Source organism: Talpa europaea (assembly GCF_964194135.1).
Source record: "Talpa europaea genome assembly, chromosome: 4".
In the NCBI taxonomy this organism is placed as follows: Eukaryota; Metazoa; Chordata; class Mammalia; order Eulipotyphla; family Talpidae; genus Talpa; species Talpa europaea.
Genome location: NC_140070.1, coordinates 120,333,352 through 120,355,963, shown reverse-complemented (window position 1 = coordinate 120,355,963; position 22,612 = coordinate 120,333,352). Strand labels below are relative to the sequence as shown.

The window sequence follows — 22,612 nt, the reverse complement described above, 5'->3', positions numbered from 1 at the left end:
CTTTATTTTGTTACTCAATGAACTGAAGTCCTGTGGTATACTGCATTAGTTAGGAGAAAAATGTTTTTAAATGTTCTTTTAATGATGGCCCAAAAAAGTATTTGACACAGCAAGATGCATGTGCTGAGGCTATAGAATAATAGTGTCTCAATAAGACCTCTTCCCAGTCTTGCTGTTCTTAGCAAGACATTTGGCCTGTGACTGCACTTATTGTTTGTGCTCATCAGAAAATGTCAATGTCTGCTTTTCCTTAACTTTGCAGTCTGTAACATCACGCTGTTTATTAAAAAATAATAATAATAACTTTGTGTCCAAACAATCCTTAGCGCACTATATATTTTAAACAAACAAAAAGTTGCGATCATTATATGTTGCCATTTATTTTGAATACTTACAAGCAAACCTGTGTGACTAATAGTCAAATTTTAGCTGAATTGGAGTTCTTATCAATAATGACTAAGAATAATTATTGAAAACCTGAAACTATGATGATGTCTTAAAAACCAATTTTTCTGCCCCAGTAAAGTGATGATTAGAGAAATATCTGTTTAAATACTAACTTCCTTTATGCACAAAGAATTATATGCTTGTATTTTAAGCAGAAATATATGTGTACATGTACATGTATCAATGTCTTTATATGTGGGATGGGTGTCTTTTCAGTCAATTGAAGACCAAAAGCTGAAAGTAAAGTTAGGTTAGAAGCAAATTGGTTTTGCTTTCACTTGCAAACCTTGCAAAAGGGAAGCCTGGATTTTTCTTTGACCGGATATGTACATGGGCATCACTACTTTGCACTTCTAAGCAATTAGCATGAAATAATTGCTTACATTTTATTTATTGACCAAATTGCTTAAATTTTGTTTATTGATCCAAATTCACACACTTTAGGGTTCAAATTAATGGTTTTTAATTTGTTAGAAGAGTCCCAAGAATTGTCTATTGTTAAAGGGGTGTCAGACTTACTAAAAATAGAACAGAGAGGTGTCCTTAATTTAAGAAAACTACAGAAATTCAATTTGCAGAATGATTTGATATGGTACCCAAGGCTCACTGATTTATTTTTTATACCATGTGTAAAAAAAAATACACCATTGTGTATATTTTAATAAGAATTGCATATATTTAAGGTGTATGTATGATGATTTGATGTACAATATCCATATACAAAATGAATGATTACAACAGTCAAGCTAATTAACATGGCATCTCACAGTCACTCTGTGCATGAGATGAGAGCTGGCAGAGCTCTAGTATTCGGTATAGTATTATTGACTATAGTCACTAAGCTGTACAGTAAGTCTCTATTTATCATATAACTGAAAGCTTGTAACCTTTAACTAACATCTCCCCAATTCTCCCACCTCCCCATCTCTGGTAACCACCATCTGCTTCTATTTGTCTTTTTTTGATGCTACCTATAGGCGAAATGCAGTATTTTTCCTTTCTGTGCCTGGCTGTATTTAATGTAAAGCCCTTAGTTCATCCATGTTGCTGCAAATGGCAGGTCTCCTTTTTTAAAGCTGAGCGATAATCCACTGTATGTGGATTTGGTTATTGTCAGTAATGTTGCGGTAAGCAGGGGACTGCAGCTATCTCATTTTCTTTGGGTATGTATCTATAAGAGGGATAAATTTGACAAAATATCAAAATTTCACAGAAGATGTTTTTATCTACTAACCTTTTTCACCATTCAATCAGGTGCCAGGAACTATTAAGCCAAGTGTCTCACTCTACCTTGTCCACTCCTTAAATTAACACCACGAAAGAAGAGCTTATCTCCATTTTATAGATGAGAAGAGAGAGGTGCAAAGAATTCAACTGAATTGCCTGAGGCTATATACCTTTAAAGTTGTAATTAATAGCTACAAATTCAAATAAATCCTACCCTGAGACACATGTTCTCTCAAATATTCCACACTAGAAAGAAAACACCAAAATTGTTCATTACTGGTCAAATCAATGTCATCTATTGAATTTTATTCAAACTATTTGGTAGTTTGTGACTTGAGTTTAATTCATAAAAGGAAATTGACTTAGAATCAAAGTTTCTGGTTTGATTACATATAAAAGTTGCTTCAAAAGTCAGAGTCTGTTGTGCAGGATGTATTTTTTAGCAAAATTTTAAGATAATTTGAGGCACATTGGCTTTCAGAAGAAGCTATTTTCAAATCCTATCTTCAGCATAATTAATCTGGAAAGCACTTCTTGGGATAATCTTTGATTATTTAATAACCATGATTAACTGATTAAAGTACTAACTATTGTTAACTTCCTACACTGTGGATTATCTGAGAAGAATGTTGAATTCCAACAATTCCAACAGCAACTCCCTGTACTTCAAAACACATTTCTAGTCATCTCTCCCACCCCCACCAGAATGTACACAAAGAATAAAATGAGCTTACAGAAAGCATAATTAAACAAAAAAAATGTTGCTGAAAGAAAAATTACATGGAACATGACAAGGTTAAGCACAAATAGCTCTCAACTTAGTGAATTTTCTAGGCAGCAGCTTTTTTCCTTTATCATCAATTATAAAGGAAAATGTTAGACCCACATTTTCTAAAATTACCAGATCATTATCTTCCTATAATGAATGGATGGTTTTGTTCTTCACTAAGGATTTTTCTGAGAAACATTTTAATGCAAACTATCAAATTACATAGAACTAGGCAGATCAGTGTTCAGGTTTAGATAACCTCATTTATTTCCACATTGACAACTTCTAGCGATAGCTGAAATTAGATAAAATGCAACTACCTTGAGCCCCCTCTGTCATGTGAAAATAAAAAGTATTTCCTTGGTTCTTATGGAAACAGTGGAGGACTGTGAGTGCCTTGGTGGTGGGTGTGGTCGGTAACATACACCTAAAAGATGTGAACCTGTACCTCTAAATCATATACAGCATTGTAAACAAATGTTGCTTCAATTTAAAAAAAATAAATAAATAATTTGAAGTCTCATTTGAACCAGGAAAAAAAAATATTGAGAGAGTAGAAAAGATGGTGAATTTGTATCTCATTACAGAATAAATAGAATGTATAATAGGGCTTTTAAGAATTTTTCTTTCTACATGAAATATCATACTTAACTTTAATTGCCTCTACATGGTTAGTTTGCAATCAGGCATAATTAGGACCTCCGGTGCAGAATTGCAGGTATCTGAAGGCCAGGACTTTAGTTTGGCCACCACTTAAGGACTTCTCTGCTCTTTCCTTTGCTCCTCCCCACATTCAACAGTTTGAATTGATGTTGTTCCATATAGGATACTTTGCCACCTACCTCATCTCTGTGTGCAGAGCTATATTTCTCACACAGTAGGGACAGATACTGTGTTAATCTCACCATGCCAACAATCAGAGCGCCACCTAGCAGAGTCAGTGAAGGCCAAAATAAACAGTGGAAGATAACCATTTGGTCGTACTTTTTTATGAGAATGACATCTTCAGGTTGTCTGTCTGGGCTGTAGAAGCATGAAAAGGGGGTCCCATTTTTGTGATCGAAGAATTCCTTTATGTCCAGAGCACTGTTGAGCAAATCCTTCCTATCTCGGTGGCATTTAGGTGTGTAAAAGCACTAGGAATATGGAGGAGGAAGAGAGATGAAGGCACTGTCCCTGATACCAAACACTTAAACAAAAGTTTTAAATCTGAAATAGCTTCAAACTGAAGCTGGTAGGGTGGAGTTTTAATCTCAGAAGATGAGAAAATCTATTCACAGCGCATGGGGAGAGCTGGTAGGAGGACACAGTGACATAGCCATTTCCAGGCAAGAAGCAGGGATGTGGAAAGGAATTCTTAGAATAAACACATTGCAGAAGAGGTAGTGACCAACTTCATAAAGACCATGCTCCTCCCCACATGCAGATCCTCAATCTCTTCCTGGATAGTAATTCAATGAATCCATTTGTCCAATCAAGAAATATTTATTGAGCTCTCTGTATGCTTGCAACACCCAAAATAATCAATGCCTCTATGGTCTCTGTCTTGGTTACCTGTAGTAAAATCTTTCCCTAAAGATTAGCATTTTTTTAAATATTTATGCATACAAGAACTGGGGTACAGGCCAGAGGGGTGTGTGTGTGTGAGAGAGAGAGAGAGAATATTCACCAGAGACAGAGTGGGGAACAGAACAGGCAGACTGAAATACACTGCTGAGGGGAACAGCAGGCGAGGTCTGCTGTGCCATGTGGTTAGCTCTCTGGCCAGCCCAATGCTGTGTTTAACCCCTTGCGCCACCAGGGAAGCCCTAAGATTAGCATATTAGCTTTTGCCTTAGACTCACTGAGGGGGCCCTACCTAGTCTGCCATAATGCCTGGGAGGCAGAACTAGGGGAGAAGGGAGCTCTATCAGCTGGTGTTTTTTGTTTTTTGTTTTTTTTCAATAAAGTTTCAGGTTTTTAATATATCTACTAATACTTAGACACTGTGTCAAGGCCTACAAAAATATTTGAGACCTTAGAAATAATGCATCAAATATAGAGTACAGAAATCAACAGATGGAAAATTAGGACTTAAGTAAAAACAACTAGGTGTAAAATGTCAACTAATTTGGTAAAACTCAACTTTATCATAAGGTGGAAATGTAAACTTTAAATCATATGAACCAGTTGACTAACTTATTAAAAATTAAAGTTATAATAATTTAAATTTTTGGATAAGGAAAATCACTTGCTTGATTTAAAGTAGATGGTAAGTACATATTCACATGTTTGATGTGATGGAGAATGGGACCTCTGCTAATAAATCCTGTGTTCTTTGCCTCCAGACAACTATTTGTGAAATTAAAATAATTTCTCACCTGTCTATGCACCCAATTATTTTTCTAAAAAAAAAAAAGTCACTTCAATTTAAAAAAATACCATTTCCTGTTAAAATATAATAAAATCTCAGTTAAACAGCTAAAAAATAAATGCTTTTAGCTTCATTTATGCTCATTTGACCACTGGTCAGACATTTCACTGGAAGAAGGTAGATTTATCCCTAGAGATGGCTCTGGCTATTACACCCTGCCAGGGACAGTCTGCAACAAAAAGGTGTCTATATTAGAACACTAAATTATATCAAATTTACATTACCTTGCTGTTTATCTGCACAGCCTCTTCATTATAATGTAGGAGAACTTTCTGACCTGAATGGGTAAGATTCACAAACACCTGAAGACACGGGTACTTGCCCTGACCTCTGCAGTCCACACCACAGGTGAAGGCACAGGCCATCCACTCATCCATGATCTGTGTGTAGATGATAGTGCAGTTTGATTCTTCTCTCTGAGTGCTTCAATTGAAAAAAAAAATTAATGAAAATTTAGCTCTAGATTTCTAATGTGGAAACCCAAGGCATTTGTCTATTTCAAGGTGACACAAGACCATTACAGAAGGCACAAAATGACTAAAGAGCCTCAAGGATATTAAGACAGATAAACAGCAGTAAATCCCCAAGTTCCCTCTCAATTTTTTTTAAAAAGATTTATTTATGCATACAAAAGCTGGGGTACAGGCCAGAGGTGCGGGGGTGAGAGGATTCGCCAGAGACAGAATGGGGAGCAGAACAGGCTGATTGACTGAAATACACTGCTGAGGGGAGCAGTGGGTGAGACAGGAGAGGTCTGCTGCACCATGTGGGCAGCTCTCTGGCCGGGGATCAAACTCGTGCTGCAAAGGCTTCGGATAGTTTCACAGTGCTGTGCTTAACCCCTTTTGCCACCAGGGAGGCCCTCCCTCTCAATTTTTTTTTTTAATTTATTCATTTATTTATTTATATAAGCACTGGGTATAGTCAGAGGCATGGGAGGGTGAGAGAATTCACCAGAGCCAGAGCGGAGAGCAAAACAGGCAGAGTGACGAAGTACACTACCGAGGGGAGCAGCAGGCGGCAGGAGAGGTCTGTGCCACCATGTGGGACCCTCGCCTGGCGGCCGGGTTCAAACCAGCGCTGCAGAGACTGTGGGCAGCTTCGCAACCCAGTGCTCAACCGCTGCGCCACCGGGGAGGCCCTCAATTCTTTTTTTTTTTAAAGATTGATTTATTTATGCATACAAGAACTGGGGTACATGCCAGAAGTGCAGGGAGGCAGGGGGGTGGGGTGAGAGGATTTACCAGAGACAGAGTGGGGAACAGAACAGGCAGATTTACTGAAATAAACTGCTGAGGAGAGCAGAGGGTGAGTCAGGAGAGGTCTGCTGTGCCATGTGGGTAGCTCCCTGGCCTAGGATCGAACTCTCACTGCAGTGACTGTGGATAGTTTCATAGGTTGTGTCTTAACCCCTTGCACCGCCAAGGAGGCCCCTCCTTATCAATTCTTAACTCAACAGAAAAACTTAATGGTCCTCAAATTGCAGATTCACCAGAGTTCTTTAGAATGAAGAATTTGTTAAACTATGGATTCTATGTCTTAGCTCCCAGATATTTGGTTCAGGTATCTGAGTTGAGGCTCAGGAATCCACGTATTGAACAGTATTTAAGGTGCAGGTGTCTGGAGAACCACAGTTTGAGCTGTACTCACCGAAATACTCTACCAAGCTTCACACACACTCAGAAATCTCTCACGTCTCATCATCTCCAGATGCACCCATTGGCTGATGAAAATGTACCTTTAGAAGGAGTCCAACTGCAGCGTCCTTTAGTCAAGGTAAGGTACAGAAGTTTGGAAATGAGGTACAAGTCTATATGCCCACTCTTCTTCCAAAGAAACTCTCATTCCCAAGGAATCACTCATTAAAAAACCTACCATGTTTTTGCTATTGATAAGTTCCTCGAGGTCCTCTGGACTCACCCCATGTCACAGGATCCTCTGAGTCCAGTGGCTATCTGAACTTCTCTTAGTTTACTCTCCCAGTGCAAAGCAGGGAACTTACTCTGACATCATCCTCCCCCATCAACAACAAAATGTATTTCTAAATTCATTTAAAAGAATCATTTCTAAAAATATCTTAGATCTGTCTGTTTACTTGTGATAGAACTTAAGCTCTCTAAAGCCTAATCAAATGTGGCATTGAGTATAATTTAAATCTGGTGGATTTCAGGGCCTCCCTTGTGACACAGGGGTTAAAGACACAACGCTATCAAGCTATCGCCAGCCACTGCAGCACAAGTTCGATGGAGGGGGTTTAATGGGGTATAATAGGGAACTATGGGTGACTTGGTGGTAGGTGTGGTGTGGTCATATACATCTGAACATTTGTGATCCTATACATATGAATCATACAATACTGTAAGTCAATATTACCTCAATTTTTAAAAAATCATGAGAGATGAAAACTTAACATTCTTAAACATTCACTTAATTGCTTCAAAAATACTTAGAAAAGTAAAATTTATAAGTACAATTTTGTGCCAGACTGCAGAAGTTACCCTCCAACCACCTCCTAACTTACATATATTTATGAGGTTCAGACCACAAACTTGACTCTGAGCTTCCTAACAATGAAGAAAATACAATGAAATATAAGACACCAGGTGTCCATTGAATAAAAGTAAGTTGGTTGATCAGGAGCCAAACTCATTTTCCTGGTTCTAATATCAAAGAGAAAATTCCTTGGGATCCCTCTACTAGTGGCCCTGTATGCTGAAGTGATGGTGACAGCCAATCATTGTCCCAACGATGGTAACTCAGGAATGACAGGAGATGAATCTGATAAATAAAAGTTGACACCCACTTTCTTTTCTATGACCCCTTTTCTCTAGTTCACTTCTTCCTTCAGCTTCCTCCTTCCCATTCCCCAAGGACCTTCTGTTGTTCTTTGGCTAGCCAAAGAGAAAGCATCCCTTGCTTACCCACTACCAAGTATTCCCCTCCTACAAAGTACCCCGGTCAATGTGTGAGCCATCCTCCAAAATTAAACAGCTCATCCCCTTGACCTAAGCAAAACTCCCATCCCTCTCATTGCTGCAAGCTTCATTTAGAAGACAAGAAGTCTTGTCAGAACAACAAGTTAGTTCTTTACTGGCTGTATGACCGACCTTGGGCAAGTTACTTGGTCTTTCTGAATTTCTGCTTTCTTAGTTATAAAATGAATGTTAAAATAATGCTTCCAGCATGAGTTTGCTATAGATTTAAATATATTTATAGTTATATATTTAAGAAGTGGTAACTTAATGCACACATTTAAAAAGGAAGCTGATTCAAAGAAAGGGAAAGAAGCTAACATTATTTTTTGAGCAACTATTATGTTCCAGGTAGACAGTGTCAAACTTAATACACTCAGATTCAAATAACTTTTATTGTGCTATGTAGAAGGCTTAAACTAGCCCTTCCCTGTTACCTGCATGTCCAAGGGAGAATATTAACCTAAATAAATATCTAATTGGTGGATTCATTGTTAAATATATTTTTGATATTGGAATGCGGTAGCCACAAAGGAATATCTTCCACTTTCTTACACCTCTTCCTCCATGCGCTGCTACCCCCAGCACTGAGGGAGAAACAGGTGAGTCTATCATCTCTGTCCTAGACAAAGGTCAGGGGAGCTGGGAAATCAAATCCAGTTTCCCCTCCCCTACCATGTGCCTGGCTCTGATCAGAATTGGGAAATTTGGGTCTCCTTTCTCTTTCCTTACCTGAGCATGAAAGGTTTTAGGATGGTTATTCCAAGCAGGAAGAACATTAGGACTGAGAAGCCCATCATTGCAAATCCTAGCAGCAGGGCGCGGTCCTCTCCAGCACTGGACGGCCACTTCCTGTGCATGTCCAGTAGGTCGCCATCATTTTGCTCTGTATTTCTCTTCCTCCCGGAAGAAAAGGCTGTCCTTTGGGGAAAGTGGAAAAGAGATATTTCAACAGGCTCATAAAGAAATGAGAGCATTTACCGATCCAGAGGCAGGCGAGGAGGCATGGTCGCACCTGCCTTACCTGAATGTTGCCAACAGGTGTGATGCAACAGAGAAAGCCCACCTTCAGAGCTTGGGGACAAGTCCGTCTAAACAACATATATGTTACTTTAAAACTTCTCTTTAATATAACAAATAATACTAAGTAATATTGCCAGGTGGAAGCCTTTGAGATCTATTTAATCAATGTTTCATTTATTTTACACTTATTCATAAATAAGTATTGTGAACTGAATTATCTACCAGGGACACTACATAGTCCCACTGGAATTATTTTTTACATTCTTTTATGAATGCCATATGGAGAAAATGACTCAAAAATTTCACATTGGGAAGTCACAGCATCCTGAAATAGTAAGATTTGACTTGTTCATTCACATCCAGCGGTTGGAAAGGCAGCGTAGCTAGCATAGATCTCCCTGGCCCACGGCCCAGCACACTCAGAAATACCCAGGACTTCACCACTGTCTCCTCTTCCCTCACCCCACATTTCATCCTCTCTGTCCACTCATGCATGGACATGAGTGGCCCTACATTTCTTTTTTCCCTCTCTCTGCTCCACTTCAGCAAAGGATGTGATTAATTCTTTGACAACGGGCAGAGTGTGGGGGGAGGTCCAGAGAATAGTAAAGTCCAACACAGAGATAACTAACCAGTGACTTCCGGACCATATCCAGGCCATAGTGTGTTTTGTTTGACCTTGTTTGACCTGCTATGTGTTTGGGGTTTTTTTGTTTTCTGTTTGTTTTTCTTTTTTAGTTTCTTTAAAAACCACGAAATTTATCATAAAAATGCTGTTTTCTGACTTTAAAAAAAATCACAAGTGCCACATTCCTGCTTTTGAACAGCTGGTCAAACCAAACAGCAGCTGCCCCTGTGGGCATGAATCTCTTTTGCAATTCGCTCCAGTCCCGCCCCTTCATGTGGTCAATGTCACTAATTTGCTGTTCTCTGCTCAGTAGGCATTGAATCCCAGCGGTATATCCATTTTAAGTGGCTAAACAAAATCTTAAACCAAAGAAATGCAGTTCTAATGGTAGAAACTCAGGCTCCATCAAACTGCACAAAAGCTTACTATATCTTGAAGTCAAGCAAAAACCCAGACAAAGGAGTTGCTAGTTGTTTTTTTCCAAAAGTATTTTATACTTCACCCCACATCCTTCTTGCTTCTCTGCCTAGCTCCCTTGCTCCCTTGTTCCCTAGCAATATTTGCAGACTCCAAAGAGACTGAGGAGAATCACATTCAGTCCAGGGTGTTCCAGGAACCCCCACTGGGGAGCCATGACCTCCAGAGATGACTGCCCCTTGCGGTTAATAAGACTCTGGAAATCAAGGACCTGGTTTGGGGATTTTTACTCTACTCTGATATTTTACTTATCCTCTATCATCCCTCCCTCAAGAGAAGTGGCAGGGGAGAACTTTAAATAAAATTTGAGCAATTTTATAATTTATCAACAACTATGATTCATTGATTAAGAAGAGTTTTAGCCCTGAGGTAAAGTTTGGATGTTTTGTAGGTCTCCAATGCCCAACTCCCTTAAACTGGACTTTAGTTGCTTTATATTGTTAGGTGTTCTGAGGCTTATTGTAAGATATCCATGAAATCCATGGTGGAAGAGGCTTATTATGCGATCTCTCCAGCATTTCTGACATATTAACTCAACATGTTCAGTTGTAGCTGCATGATGAAAAACTGGCATAACCTGATTCTGATCTAATTTAGGAATAAGACAAACCTGGCCATATTTTTTCTTTCTGATATTTCTGTCTATTTTATTCCCAGACCTTATGAAAAGTTGTCCCCCTCAGAGAGCCCTCGTGAAGAAGTTATTCATTCACTAAAAGTGAATAGATACATTTTTATTATTGTAATACTGATAGACTTCTATTTCACTAGCATGTGAATAGGACATTTACGCTAAGTGCAAACAACTAAAAATTCTAGTCAAAGGTTGTTTTTTTTTTTTTAAAGAAGAAATACCCAAAGGACCAAAACTATGTAAAAGTAGAAACCCAGAGAGGAAAGAAAAAAAAATTACAATTTCCCCTGAGATTTGTAACCTTAAGGTGAACCTCAGGATAATTTATAGCTTGAAGTCACTACATGGGAAATCCCAAAACCCCAAGCTGAGGATTTCATTTAACATTATCTCAAGCAGGTAGTGCCCTCTGGCACCTGAGAAAAACAAACATAACATATCTGAAGGAATTCACCTCCAACTCAGGCCTTAAGAGAATTTTATGTAGTTTCAGAGAGTACTACTCCATTCAGAAGTCATAAAACAGAGGCCCTCCCTGGTGGCCTAGGAGTTAAGTCTCCACACTATCACCACTATGGCCTGAGTTCCATCCTGGGCCAGGGAGCTAACTCACATGGCACAGCAGACCTCTCCTGTCTCACTCGCTGCTCCCCTCAGCAGTGTATTTCAGTAGATCCACCTGTTCTGCTCCCCACTCTGTCTCTGGTGAATCCTCTCACCCCTCAAGCCTCTGGCCTACACCTCAGCTCCTCTACAATAAATCAATATTTAAAAAAAAGAAATTAAAAAAGTCATAAAACACACAGTGTCTTTGAATGGAAATAAAGTAAGCAGAATCAGATCCATTAAAAAATTTCAGCTGTTGGACAGATGATAAAAATGATTTTGCAATATATTTGAAGAAATAACATGAAGATTGAAAATACCAGAAAAAGCAAAAGACTAAATTATTACTATGCCAATTTTTTAAAAAATCCAACTGAATTTCTAGAAATGAAAAATACAATCATGATTATAAAAAATGAAAGGACAGAATTCACAGTAGACTAGATACAACTGTAAAGATAATTGTAAACAGAGAACTGGACATGTAAAATAACCAAAGTATGATACATAGAGATTTCCTGAGTAGAAAATATCAGAGAGGTTAAAAAACCTGGAAGATAGATAAAAGCTCTTTAAAAGGCCTATTCAGTTTCAAGAATTAAAAGAGAAAAAAAGAAATATTACAGACAATACTTTTAAAAATAACAGTATTCCAGAATTAATGAAAACTGAGTCCAGAGATTCCAGAAGCCCAGGGGGATAAAACTGTTTAAAAATACAATTAAACAAGATGGCAGAGTAAAAAATGCCAGGCTCACCTCCTCCATACAATCAAAAAAAGATCACAGCAGAAAAAAAGTCAGTAACCCCTAAAGGAAAAATGGACAATTAACAATACAGGCCAGGAACAATGGTCCAGAGGAAAAGGGTAGAAAAAACTTTAAGTGAAATGTTTACAGTGTTACTAGGGCAGTGCAACTCATGAGAGAGGGAGGTGGCTATGCAAGGAACTCACTACAGTTTGCCTATTCGGGGCACACACCAACATACAGAATTTGGAGACCTGGCACTGCACTGGATAAGGGACCATCTGTGGACTTTTCAGTAGAAACATGACAATCAAGAAGAGAATGGCAGAAGATATATAAGAAATTAAAGAAAAAGATTTCTAATCTAGAATCTCTTAGCCTGCAAAATTAACATGAAAAAATAGAAGTAGAAATAAGAAACATCACTGAAAAACAAAAATTAAAGAGATTTGTCAACATCAATCCACATATGAAAACAAAACTATAGGGCGAGACAGCTTTGAAGTTTATCAATCCTCTGACAAGAACTGATATCATCTTGCCCAATTTGTTTTTAAAAATACAAGAAGAGTGAATGCTCCCAAATACATTTCAGAATGCAAATATTACCCTGATACTGAAGCCAAATAACAGGACAAGAACAGAAAATTATAGCTCAATATCCCTATGAACATCTATGCAAAAATTTTCAGCAAAATACTAATAAATTGAAATCAACAGTATATAACTAGAATTATACACCAACTGGGATTTATCCCAGGGATGCAAGACTGGTTTAAAATACATAAATGAATCAGGGCCTCCCCAGTGGCGCAGTGGTTGAGTGCTGGGTTGCGAAGCTGCCCGCAGCCTCTGCAGCGCTGGTTCATTCCCCGGCTGCTCCTCAGCCACCGGAGGAGGGTCCCACATGGCGCGCAGACCTCTCCTGCCGCCCGCTGCTCCCCTCAGCAGTGTACTTCGGTCCTTCTGCCTGCTCTGTTCCCCGCTCTGGCTCTGGTGAATTCTCTCACCCTCCCGCGCTTCTGACTGTACCCACTGCTTGCATAAATAAATAAATGAATCTTAAAAAAAAAAAAAAGAAAGAAAAAAAAGAAGTCTACTCCCTGAAGACTTCAATTAAAAAAAAAAAATAAATAAAAATAAAATAAAATACATAAATGAATCAATGTAATATATGATATAAACAAAAATAATTAAAAAATCACATAATGTTGGGCCTCCCCTGTGGCGCAGCAGTTGCGCGCTGGGTTGCAAAGCTGCCCACAGCCTCTGCAGCGCGTGTTCGATTCCTGGCTGCTCCCCGGCCACCGGAGGAGGGTCCCACATGGCGCACAGACCTCTCCTGCTGCCCGCTGCTCCCCTCAGCAGTGTACTTCGGTCCCTCTGCCTGCTCTGCTCCCCACTCTGGCTCTGGTGAATTCTCTCACCCTCCCACGCTCTGACTGTACCCAGTGCTTGCATTTAAAAAAAAAAAAAAAAAAAAAGCAATGACATTTAAAAAAAAAAATTACATAATGTCAATAAATACTAAGAATAATATTGATAAGATTTGGCACCCATTTATGATAAAAAAAAATTTTAAGAAGATGGAGGCAGAAGAAACTTACCTCAATATAGTAAATATCATATATTACAACAACAAATACAATCCTTAATGGTTAAAAAAAAATTTGAAAGCTTTCCCATTAAGATCAGGATCAAGACAAGGGAATCCACTGTATTCACTTCTATTTAACTTAGCATGATGGGCCTGTTGCAAAGCTGACACAAAAACAGGAAATAAAGGGAATTCAAGTCTCAAAAGAAGACATGGAACTATTTAGAAAAATCCTAAATATTCCACCAAAAAAACACAAGAAACAGTAGATAAATTCAGCAAAGTGGCAGGTTATGAAATCAATATACAAACATCTATAACTTGTTTATATACAAACAACAAACAGAAAATAACTCCACTTATAATTGCTTCCAAAACAATGAAATACCTCAGAATTAACCTAACTAAGGAAGTAAAGGACCTATACAACTAGAACTACAAGGCATTATAATAAGGCCTTAATGACATATTGGAATAGAAACATATCCCATGCTTATGGATGGGGAGAATCAATATAATCAAAATGACGACCCTGCCTAAAATGACATGTAAATGTAATGAGATCCCCATCAAAGTTCTGGCAATATTTTTCAAAGAAATTGAACAAAATATATTGGAAAATTATAGGGAAAAACACAAAAGTAGCAGAAGCAATCCCGAGAAAAAAGGAGAGAAATGGAGGCATCACATTACCTGACACCAAAATCTACTATAAAGCAATGGTACTTAAAAAAATATGTTGACACAAAAATAGACATATGGATCAGAAGAACAGAATCAAGAGCTCAGAAGTATATCCACATAAATATATCAGTACCTAATCTATGATAAAGTTGTTAACCATGCAAAGAAGAAAAAAAAGTCTCTTTAATAAATGGTGCTGGAAAAACTGGAAAACCAGACATAAAAGAATGAAGCTAGATAAGTCTCTAACGTCATCCGCAAAAGTAAATTCCAAATGGGTTAAAGATCTAGATGTAAGACCTGCAGCTATAAAATATATAGAAGACATGAGCAATATGTTCCGTTACATCAACGATAAAAATGTTTTTGGTGACTCAGCCTAAATGGCAAGGGAAATAAAAGCAAAAATAAACAATTGGGATTACCTCAAATTAAAAACTATTTACACAGTGAAAATAAATACAAAAGTTTAAAAAGACATCCTATTGAATGAGAAGGAAAATAATCAGGCAACACATAACTAACAAATATATTAAAGTCTGAGATATATAAAAACTTAGTGTTCAATAATGGGGGAAAAAACTACCCAATTAATAAATGGGCAGCAGATATGGACAATTCACCAAAGAGGTTATCTGGAAGACCAATAAACTTTGAATAAAAGAGATGCTGGTTAAAACCACAATGTGATACAATTTCACACCCATGAGGATGGCAGTATTAAAAATACTCCCCCAAAGCTGGAATGTATGCAGAGAAAGAGGCACCATATTGCACTGTTGGTGGGAGTGTAAAATGGTACAGCCAATATGGAAAGTGATTTGGAGTTACCTCAGAAACTAAAAATGCAAATACCATACGACCCAGCAATCCCACTTTTGGGTATCTCTACAAAATATATGAAAGTATCAATGCAAATATATATATGCACATATATATATTCAATATAAGTATATAAATATATATATATCAATGTTTATTGCAGCAATATTTACAATAGCTAAGACATGGAAGGAGCCTAAATGTCCATCAATGGATGATTGGATTAGGAAGTTGAGCTGTATCCACACTGTGGAATATTATTCAGCCATAGGAAAGATGAAATACAGCCATTTTCAGCAAAATGGAGGGAGTTTGAGGGAATTACCTATAATGAAGTAAGTCAGAATAACAAAAACAAACACTGGACATTTACATAGTAGATGAGTAAGTTTAAGTATGATGCTTACTAAACTAGTGGATATCAATAAACATGGTGAGGGGTCTGAGGTTAAGAGGAAGGAGAGAGCGAGAAAGGGACAGGGGATATAAGGAATAGGTGGGAAAATATTTTTAAAAATCCATGAAAAGATACATCACAGAGGTGATGTACAGCCACTTAAAACAAGAGAAATTCTTCAAAAAGTAACCAGAGAAAGAGACAGATTAACTTCAAGGGAGCGATAATTAGACTGAGAGCTTACTTCTCGATGAGAATGGAAGCCAGATGACAGAAGTATTATATATATACAATACTACAGCTTTCTATACCTAGAAAAAACTCTCAAGAATAATTATGAAATAAATACATTTCAAACACACACAAAACAGTTTGCCATCAATAGATTCTCACTTAAAGAAAGATCAAGTATTTATGTTAAGCAGAAAGAGAACAGTCCAGATGAAAGACAAGACAAACAAAAAGCACAAAACTATGATATAATAAATAGAAGTTCATCTGTAATTGCAATAAATCTAAAATGGATTAAATGACCCAGCTAAAAGTAGAGATGATCCAATTAGAGTTAAACATATATTGTACTCATATATTTTTTTTAAAAAGGTACATCAAAAAACACACACATATAGAAAGGTTGAAATTTGTCACGCAAAGTCTAATGAAAAGTAATTGATATGAACTTTAAGATTAAAAAACTTTATTAGAAATAAAAAAGGTAATAGCAATTGAGTAAAGTTTAATTCACCTGGATGATATAACAATACCAATTTATATGTACCTAATAGCATTGCCTCATTGAAAGAACTATTGGGGGGGAAGACAAAACTTACTTTCAGATTATAGGAAATTATTGCATATTCTCTCGGTAATTGATAACTCAGCGAGACAAATCAGTAATGGAATAGATTTGAGCAAAATAATAAATAAGTTTTATCTAAAATGGTAAGAATTGACTACCGATCCCTAAGAGAACATACGTTCTTCTCGAACATACATGGAACTTTTATGAGATCTAACCACAAAATGAGCCATAAAGAAACCCTCAACAAATGTCAAAGGATTCATGAAAGTGATATACTTTTTATATCCTCATTTTATGAAACTTGGAAATTATAGAAAAGTCTAGAGAGAGAACAAATATCAGCTTCAATTATACCACTTAGAGATAATTGCTGTTCATTCACTGGGTTATTTTCCTCCTCTGTATTGTTTTAAATAGAATGAGATCACACAGGATATTGTTGAGGCTTTTTGGTGTTGTCTCTTTCACGTAATATAATAAATATTTTCCCACATATTAACAATTCTTTGTAACTCTTTCATTGGTTATAAAATATTCCATCAATTGGATATGCCATAATTTTCTTAACTATTTCCTTATTGTTGAATATTAGGTTTCCAGTTTTCTGAAGCCGTAAACAGCTCTGTAATTAACTTTGTGGTATCTACAAGCCCATTTCATCCAAGGGCCTCAAAGTACTTAAGAATGATCTAACTTTGTTCTCAAGCCATTGAGATGAGTGAAAAGTATTTTTATTCCCTTCTTTTGCCAGCAATGCATGTCCATTCTATCTCACGTGTTACCAGGAGATAATTTGTTCACAGTCAAGTCACAGCTCTTCTGTTGCTCCTCTGCAGTCAGAACTGACTTTTCCACCAACTAACACAAATTGCAACAACAGAGTCTTCTGATACAACCTGAGGCAAATTCAGTTTTCAACGAGCTTAAACATGCTTTTCTGGGTGTGATCCCTGTAGAAGCCTCTCCCTACAACACTGTAACTTGTGCAAGAAATATTCTATAGATGCTGTGGGTCATCAAAGTTTGATAAATCATCTGACACTCACTTCACATATATATGCAATTTCAAAGCACTGGGTATATGCATATTTCCCTGTAATTTGTGTTGCAGACAAGATTTAGATAGTTATTTTCATCCTTCTATTTTTAATTACAAAATTACTTAACAACTTCTTTGTTAATGGAAAATGAGGTTAAGTCGACATGGTTTACCAAATTTGGCAGAGGAAAGAGCAATGATCCAACTGTGCATTTCATAAATAAAAATAAGATACTGTATTGCTTTGGGGACAAAACAACTCCTCTTACATCTAGTTACTTGTGAATGGGGCATTAACACTTGTTCCCTTGAATGTCATTTGATCCCTATACAGTGATTCACTTTGTCTTTTCACAAAAGCATTAGTTCGTGTCTAGAAGAGAAATATTTCTGCCTCTCTCTTTAGTCTGTCTGTTCCTTCCTCCTGCACCCTCGCCTTCCCCACCTCCGCACCCCCCCCCATGTGATACCTTATGTCTGACTCTCTTGTATTCTCTGTCAAATCCACAAAAGATTAAAGGATGATCTTTAATATCTCCATTTTTCTCAGCTCCCAATTCTATTTGAGTCACTAACAAAACATCTAGGTTCCAGATAGTGTGCGTTAACTGGCAAGTCTGCAATATCTCATTCTTCAAACACCCTCAGGCATTGCTCTTTTCTCTCAATCTCAGGGTCTACTTGGACTTCCCCACTGCACCCTATCTAGGGACAGGCAGGAGTGCACTAAACTTAAGGCTCAGCCCCTCTGCTTTGCATTCCCCAGGGGAGAAAAGAGATTCTCAAGATAACAGCTATCTCACATCCCCCACCCCCTTCAGGAGCAGAGGGTAGTTCATAACAACAGCTAAAATGTATAATGAAATAGTTTAGAGCATAGTTCATAAAGAGTATGCCAGAGCATGGAAAGATTATTTCTACTGCCATTTCACAGACAAGAGAATGAGACACAGAAGGGGGGTTACGTGATTTGCCCATAGTAGAACAAGTAGTTAAGTGGGGGTGCTGGGATTTGAACCCCGACCTGTGATTCCAAGGCTTAAGCATGCTTCACCAAGGAGACTAAATACCAGTGGTAATTTTTTCAGGCTTTCATTCAACCAAGAGTTGTAATATTGAGCACCAACTGTGAGCTGGGCTCTTGTCCTAGTGCTGGAGGAATCAAAGGTGAGCTAAAAACGTCCCAGGCTTGGAGAACTTGCACCTTAGTAGAGGAAGCCAACAAGGAACCATGCAGCCTCTTGATGTCAGTGCTGCTGGGAGGCTCGGCAAGGGGTGGGTCGGGGTGGGGAGAAAGACCAGATTCAATCCCAAATTTGTTATGGTCACTCTTTTTTAGTCCCTTATTGTGACAGGTGCCCAGTGTAGGCTAGGAGATTGTGGTGGTGACTTACCTCCCCTGGCGCCTCCGACTGCCCTGGAGTGTAATTTGAACCGGGACGCTGAACGGCTGCATGAGACCAAGGGATGGCCAAATGGACTCCTTTTACCTGAGTCATACCCTCTGAGGGCACGAGAAGGGTACGTCTTAAGTATCAACGGAAGTGAGGTCCCAGAGGAAGCCACCAGTCCCATCATAGGCAGCCATCAAGAAGCGCCTGCACCTTCAGAGCTGCCACCTGGGGTGTGGGGCACCCGTTTTCCTGGAGACATGGGGTGGGAGGGACACATCAGCCTCAGTGGCTGGCCATGCAGATCCCGGCAAGGACAAGCAGTCAGTTCTAGACTTCCAGGAAGACTCAACGTGGTTTTCTCCAGCCTGAGCTTCTCCCGTGGTCGCCCAGTGCCTGTGCTCACCACCTGTGCTCCACTTCAGCAGCCGGTACATCGCCATAGAGACCTTAGTGCTTGTGGAAAGTTCTGGTGCCCAAGGGACCTTTTATAATTAGTGAGGAACTTACTCAGTTGAAAGTTTATTCGGAAATGCTTTGTTCTGGCCACCTTCTCTTTTTCAGAAATTGTTGGAGTTGCAAGTTTAGAGAATGGATTTTTCTGGTGAATTTCATGTTTCAATTAAGAGAAATAGTTTTTGTACCATATGTGATCTCCCAATTTTCAAGAATGAAAGGGTCATAAAACAGCTCCTTACTAAATTTGTAGTAACCTTTTTTAAAAAATGGTGTAAAAAATCATTGTAGCTTTCTGGGATAACCTAAAGACATTTGGGGAACCTTTCAATACCTCCAAATCATGACCACCAGTTACCATTCTACTGAAGCTACACTGAAGTATAGGTGATAGACCACTTTTGCTCTATGCTTTTTAGTGAAGGTAATATTATCTTAACACTTTCCAAAATGTTGGTGTAAAAAATGTAGGCACAATTTTGTTTATAAGCATCCAAGTATATATAGTCTTAATACCTTTTATTGGTACTCATCTTATTATTGTTTAATGAACATGTTTCTTTACTTCTGCATTATAGTTTCAATTAGTCATTGACTAGGTTCCTTGCACTATGCTTTTTTTTTCTTTTTTTCAGGTTTTATGTATTTGTTTGTTTTTGTTTTTTATTTTATATATTTTTGACATCATTTTTCATTTTTACACAATGTAGGCATTTTCATCTTGGTTATAGTCCCCATACAATTCCCACCCGCCCCCTTGTTTTGATCCTATTCTCTCCCCCCACTTCTAGTGTGTCTCTGGTTTATAGTTGCTTGTTGATTTTGATTTTTACTTTTAATGACCAGATGCAATTTGGAATAAAAAGTGATGGCAATCAGAATTTTTTTTTCTTCCGCCTCCTACTTATAACCTAGCCTTATAAATTCATAACTTTTCTTTTTAAAATTCAGATGTGCTAATAAATTCCCTTGCAACTTGGTGTGTAACTCTTTGCATAAGTGAGTGATTTTGCTGCTGTTTTTCTGTATTTGAATCAATTTCAGAAATATGGTAAATTTTAAGTCCAGTCCCTGAGACATCTACTTGATACCCAGAATTTGTACCTGCCTTTCTTGGGGCTTCTCGGTCATTCCCATCTTATGATTCTAGTTCCACTTAAGTGAAAATGCTCATGTTTAATATTTGAAAGTTTATCTTAAAAGGTTTAAAGAGAGAAAGTGATTTATTTCAAATTATCTTCAGTCCCAATTTCAGAGGGGTGTGTGTGTATAGAGGAACTGGGGTGTAGGCCACAGGTGTGGCAGGGGAGGGAGGATAAGAGGATTCACCAGAGACAGAGTGGAGAGCATAACAGGCGGATCCACTAAAATACACTGCTGAGGGGAGCAGCAGGTGGACAGGAGAGGTCTGCTGCACCAGATGTGGGTTAGCTCCCTGGCAAGGGATTGAACTCAGGCTATAGCAGTGATAGGGCTGAAACTTAACTCCTAGGCCACCAGGGAGGCCCCAGTTCCAGAGTTCTGATAGGTCCAAACAGATTTATTTTGGGTCCTGGATAAGTCTGGGCCAGGGTATACCTTAGGTGTGCTACAACAACAGTCATCCGAGACTCATTTCAGACCTAACCTGTGCTTTGTTTTTTTCATCCTTTTCAAATAGGACCAAGATAACAAGTCAAAAGGAGTAACATAACCTGTTGCCCTTTGATTTTCTTCCTCCTGTCCTTTTACTTGGTAACTATCTGGCCTCTCAGTCCATTAATACCAGACCACTCCCCTCTCTCCTCTATGGCAAGTCTTCTATACACACATACTCCACTGAAGGGTCACAGTTAACCTCTCAGTGACCTAGAGTGATTGGAATGAATTGCAATTCCAAGGTGTGCCTTCAGATCCATGGCAAGCTAAGGCAAGAGGTATGGTGGTAAGGGACTTGGGGCACGTGAACCCACACTGCACAACCAGATCTCTGGTCCACACTATTGGTCCTATAGACCTTTTTTGAGCTCCTCACTCTATTTGTCAGTTGCTGGAGATCACATCCTGCTCCACAAAACGTCAGCCATTAGTCACCTGTCAAGTCCCCCAACTGGGCCCCCTCCCTCTCTGCACCAGAGGCTTTGGATACTAGGTTAAAACCCCAGATTTAGGGCCTCCGCTGGTGGCACAGCGGTTGAGCACTGAGCTGCGAAGCTGCCTGCAGCCTCTGCAGCGCCAGTTCGATCCCCTGCCGACGGCTAGGGTCTCACATGGCACACAGACCTCTCCTGCCACCCGCTGCTCCCCTCAGCAGTGTACTTCGTCAGTCTGACTGTTCTGTTCCCTGCTCTGGCTCTGGTGAATTCTCTCACCCTCCTGCACTTCTGACTGTACCCAGTGCTTGTATAAATAAATAAATAAATCTTTAAAAAAAAAAAACACAACCCAGATTTATAATGTCAAACTTTCCCTGCTCTGGTCTTCCTCAGCAAGAAAGGGAGTAAATAAAACTCAGTGTGAATTGTATGAGTATGGTGAAACTTAATTAGTGCCCATAAAGTGTTATGAGATCTGCAGATGAAAGGGGATGTTATTGCAAAATGCTGGCATCGTGGGTTCCTGGCTCCAGAGTCCATAGTCATTTTCTTTTGCATTTAACAGATGCTTTATTCCAGGAAGAAACCATCTCTCCTTTCCACCATATTGGAGAATTACTTACTCATTCTTTTTCACATACAGTTAAACACTACCTAGCACAACTCAGAATTCCTTTGCAGTTATAATTCTTTTTTTTTATTCTAAAGAACTTATCTTTTTTTAAAAAATTTATTTAATTATACATACAAGAACTGGGGTACAGGCCAGAGGCTTGGGGGTGTGTGTGTGAGAGAGGATTCACCAGAGACAGAGGGGGGAACAGAACAGGCAGATTGACTGAAATATACTGCTGAGGGGAGCAGCAGGCGAGTCCTGAGAGGTCTGCTGGCCATGTGGGTTGATCTCTGGTCAGGGATGTAACTCGTGCTGCAGCGGCTGCAGACAGTTTTGTAGGTTGCGTGTTAACCCCTTGAGCCACCAGGGAGGCCCGTGTAGTTATAATTCTTCATATTCGTGACAAGTATATCTTTCCTGACATATTCTTCATATTCGTGACAAGTATATCTTTCCTGACAATTGAAAGATGCACATATCATTTAAAAAAACCTAAAAGGTATGTTACAACCTTTACATTTTTGTCTCTGGATTTGTGTGTAAGAGAATAAGTAACCCCCTAACTGAACAGTCATCCTGTGTGGGTCGTTTTTACTAATGCAAGCAACAATTCAAACTGTCAAAAGGCAAATCATATCTGATCTTACATTCTATTTGCAGGAAAACCACAGAGGGAGTATGATCTGGGATCTTCCTTTTCCTCTATCTTAATGATTATCTCCAACCATCTTTGCTAATCAAATGGACACTGACCCCATGAGCTAGGCTTTAGTCTGAGAAACTAACAC

The 22,612-nt window shown here is 38.6% G+C and overlaps 1 protein-coding gene across 1 annotated transcript; it reads right to left on the bottom strand.

Annotated features, from left to right (window-relative positions):
• Positions 1 to 207: 207 nt before the first annotated feature.
• On the bottom strand, positions 208 to 18,742 carry KCNMB3 (potassium calcium-activated channel subfamily M regulatory beta subunit 3; the record flags this gene model as incomplete). The annotated part of the gene is made up of 4 exons (XM_084232358.1): positions 208 to 276; positions 5,081 to 5,279; positions 8,561 to 8,749; positions 18,681 to 18,742. 4 exons carry the CDS (start codon positions 18,740 to 18,742, stop codon positions 208 to 210), a joined length of 519 nt encoding a protein of 172 aa, XP_084088484.1.
• Positions 18,743 to 22,612: the final 3,870 nt, after the last annotated feature.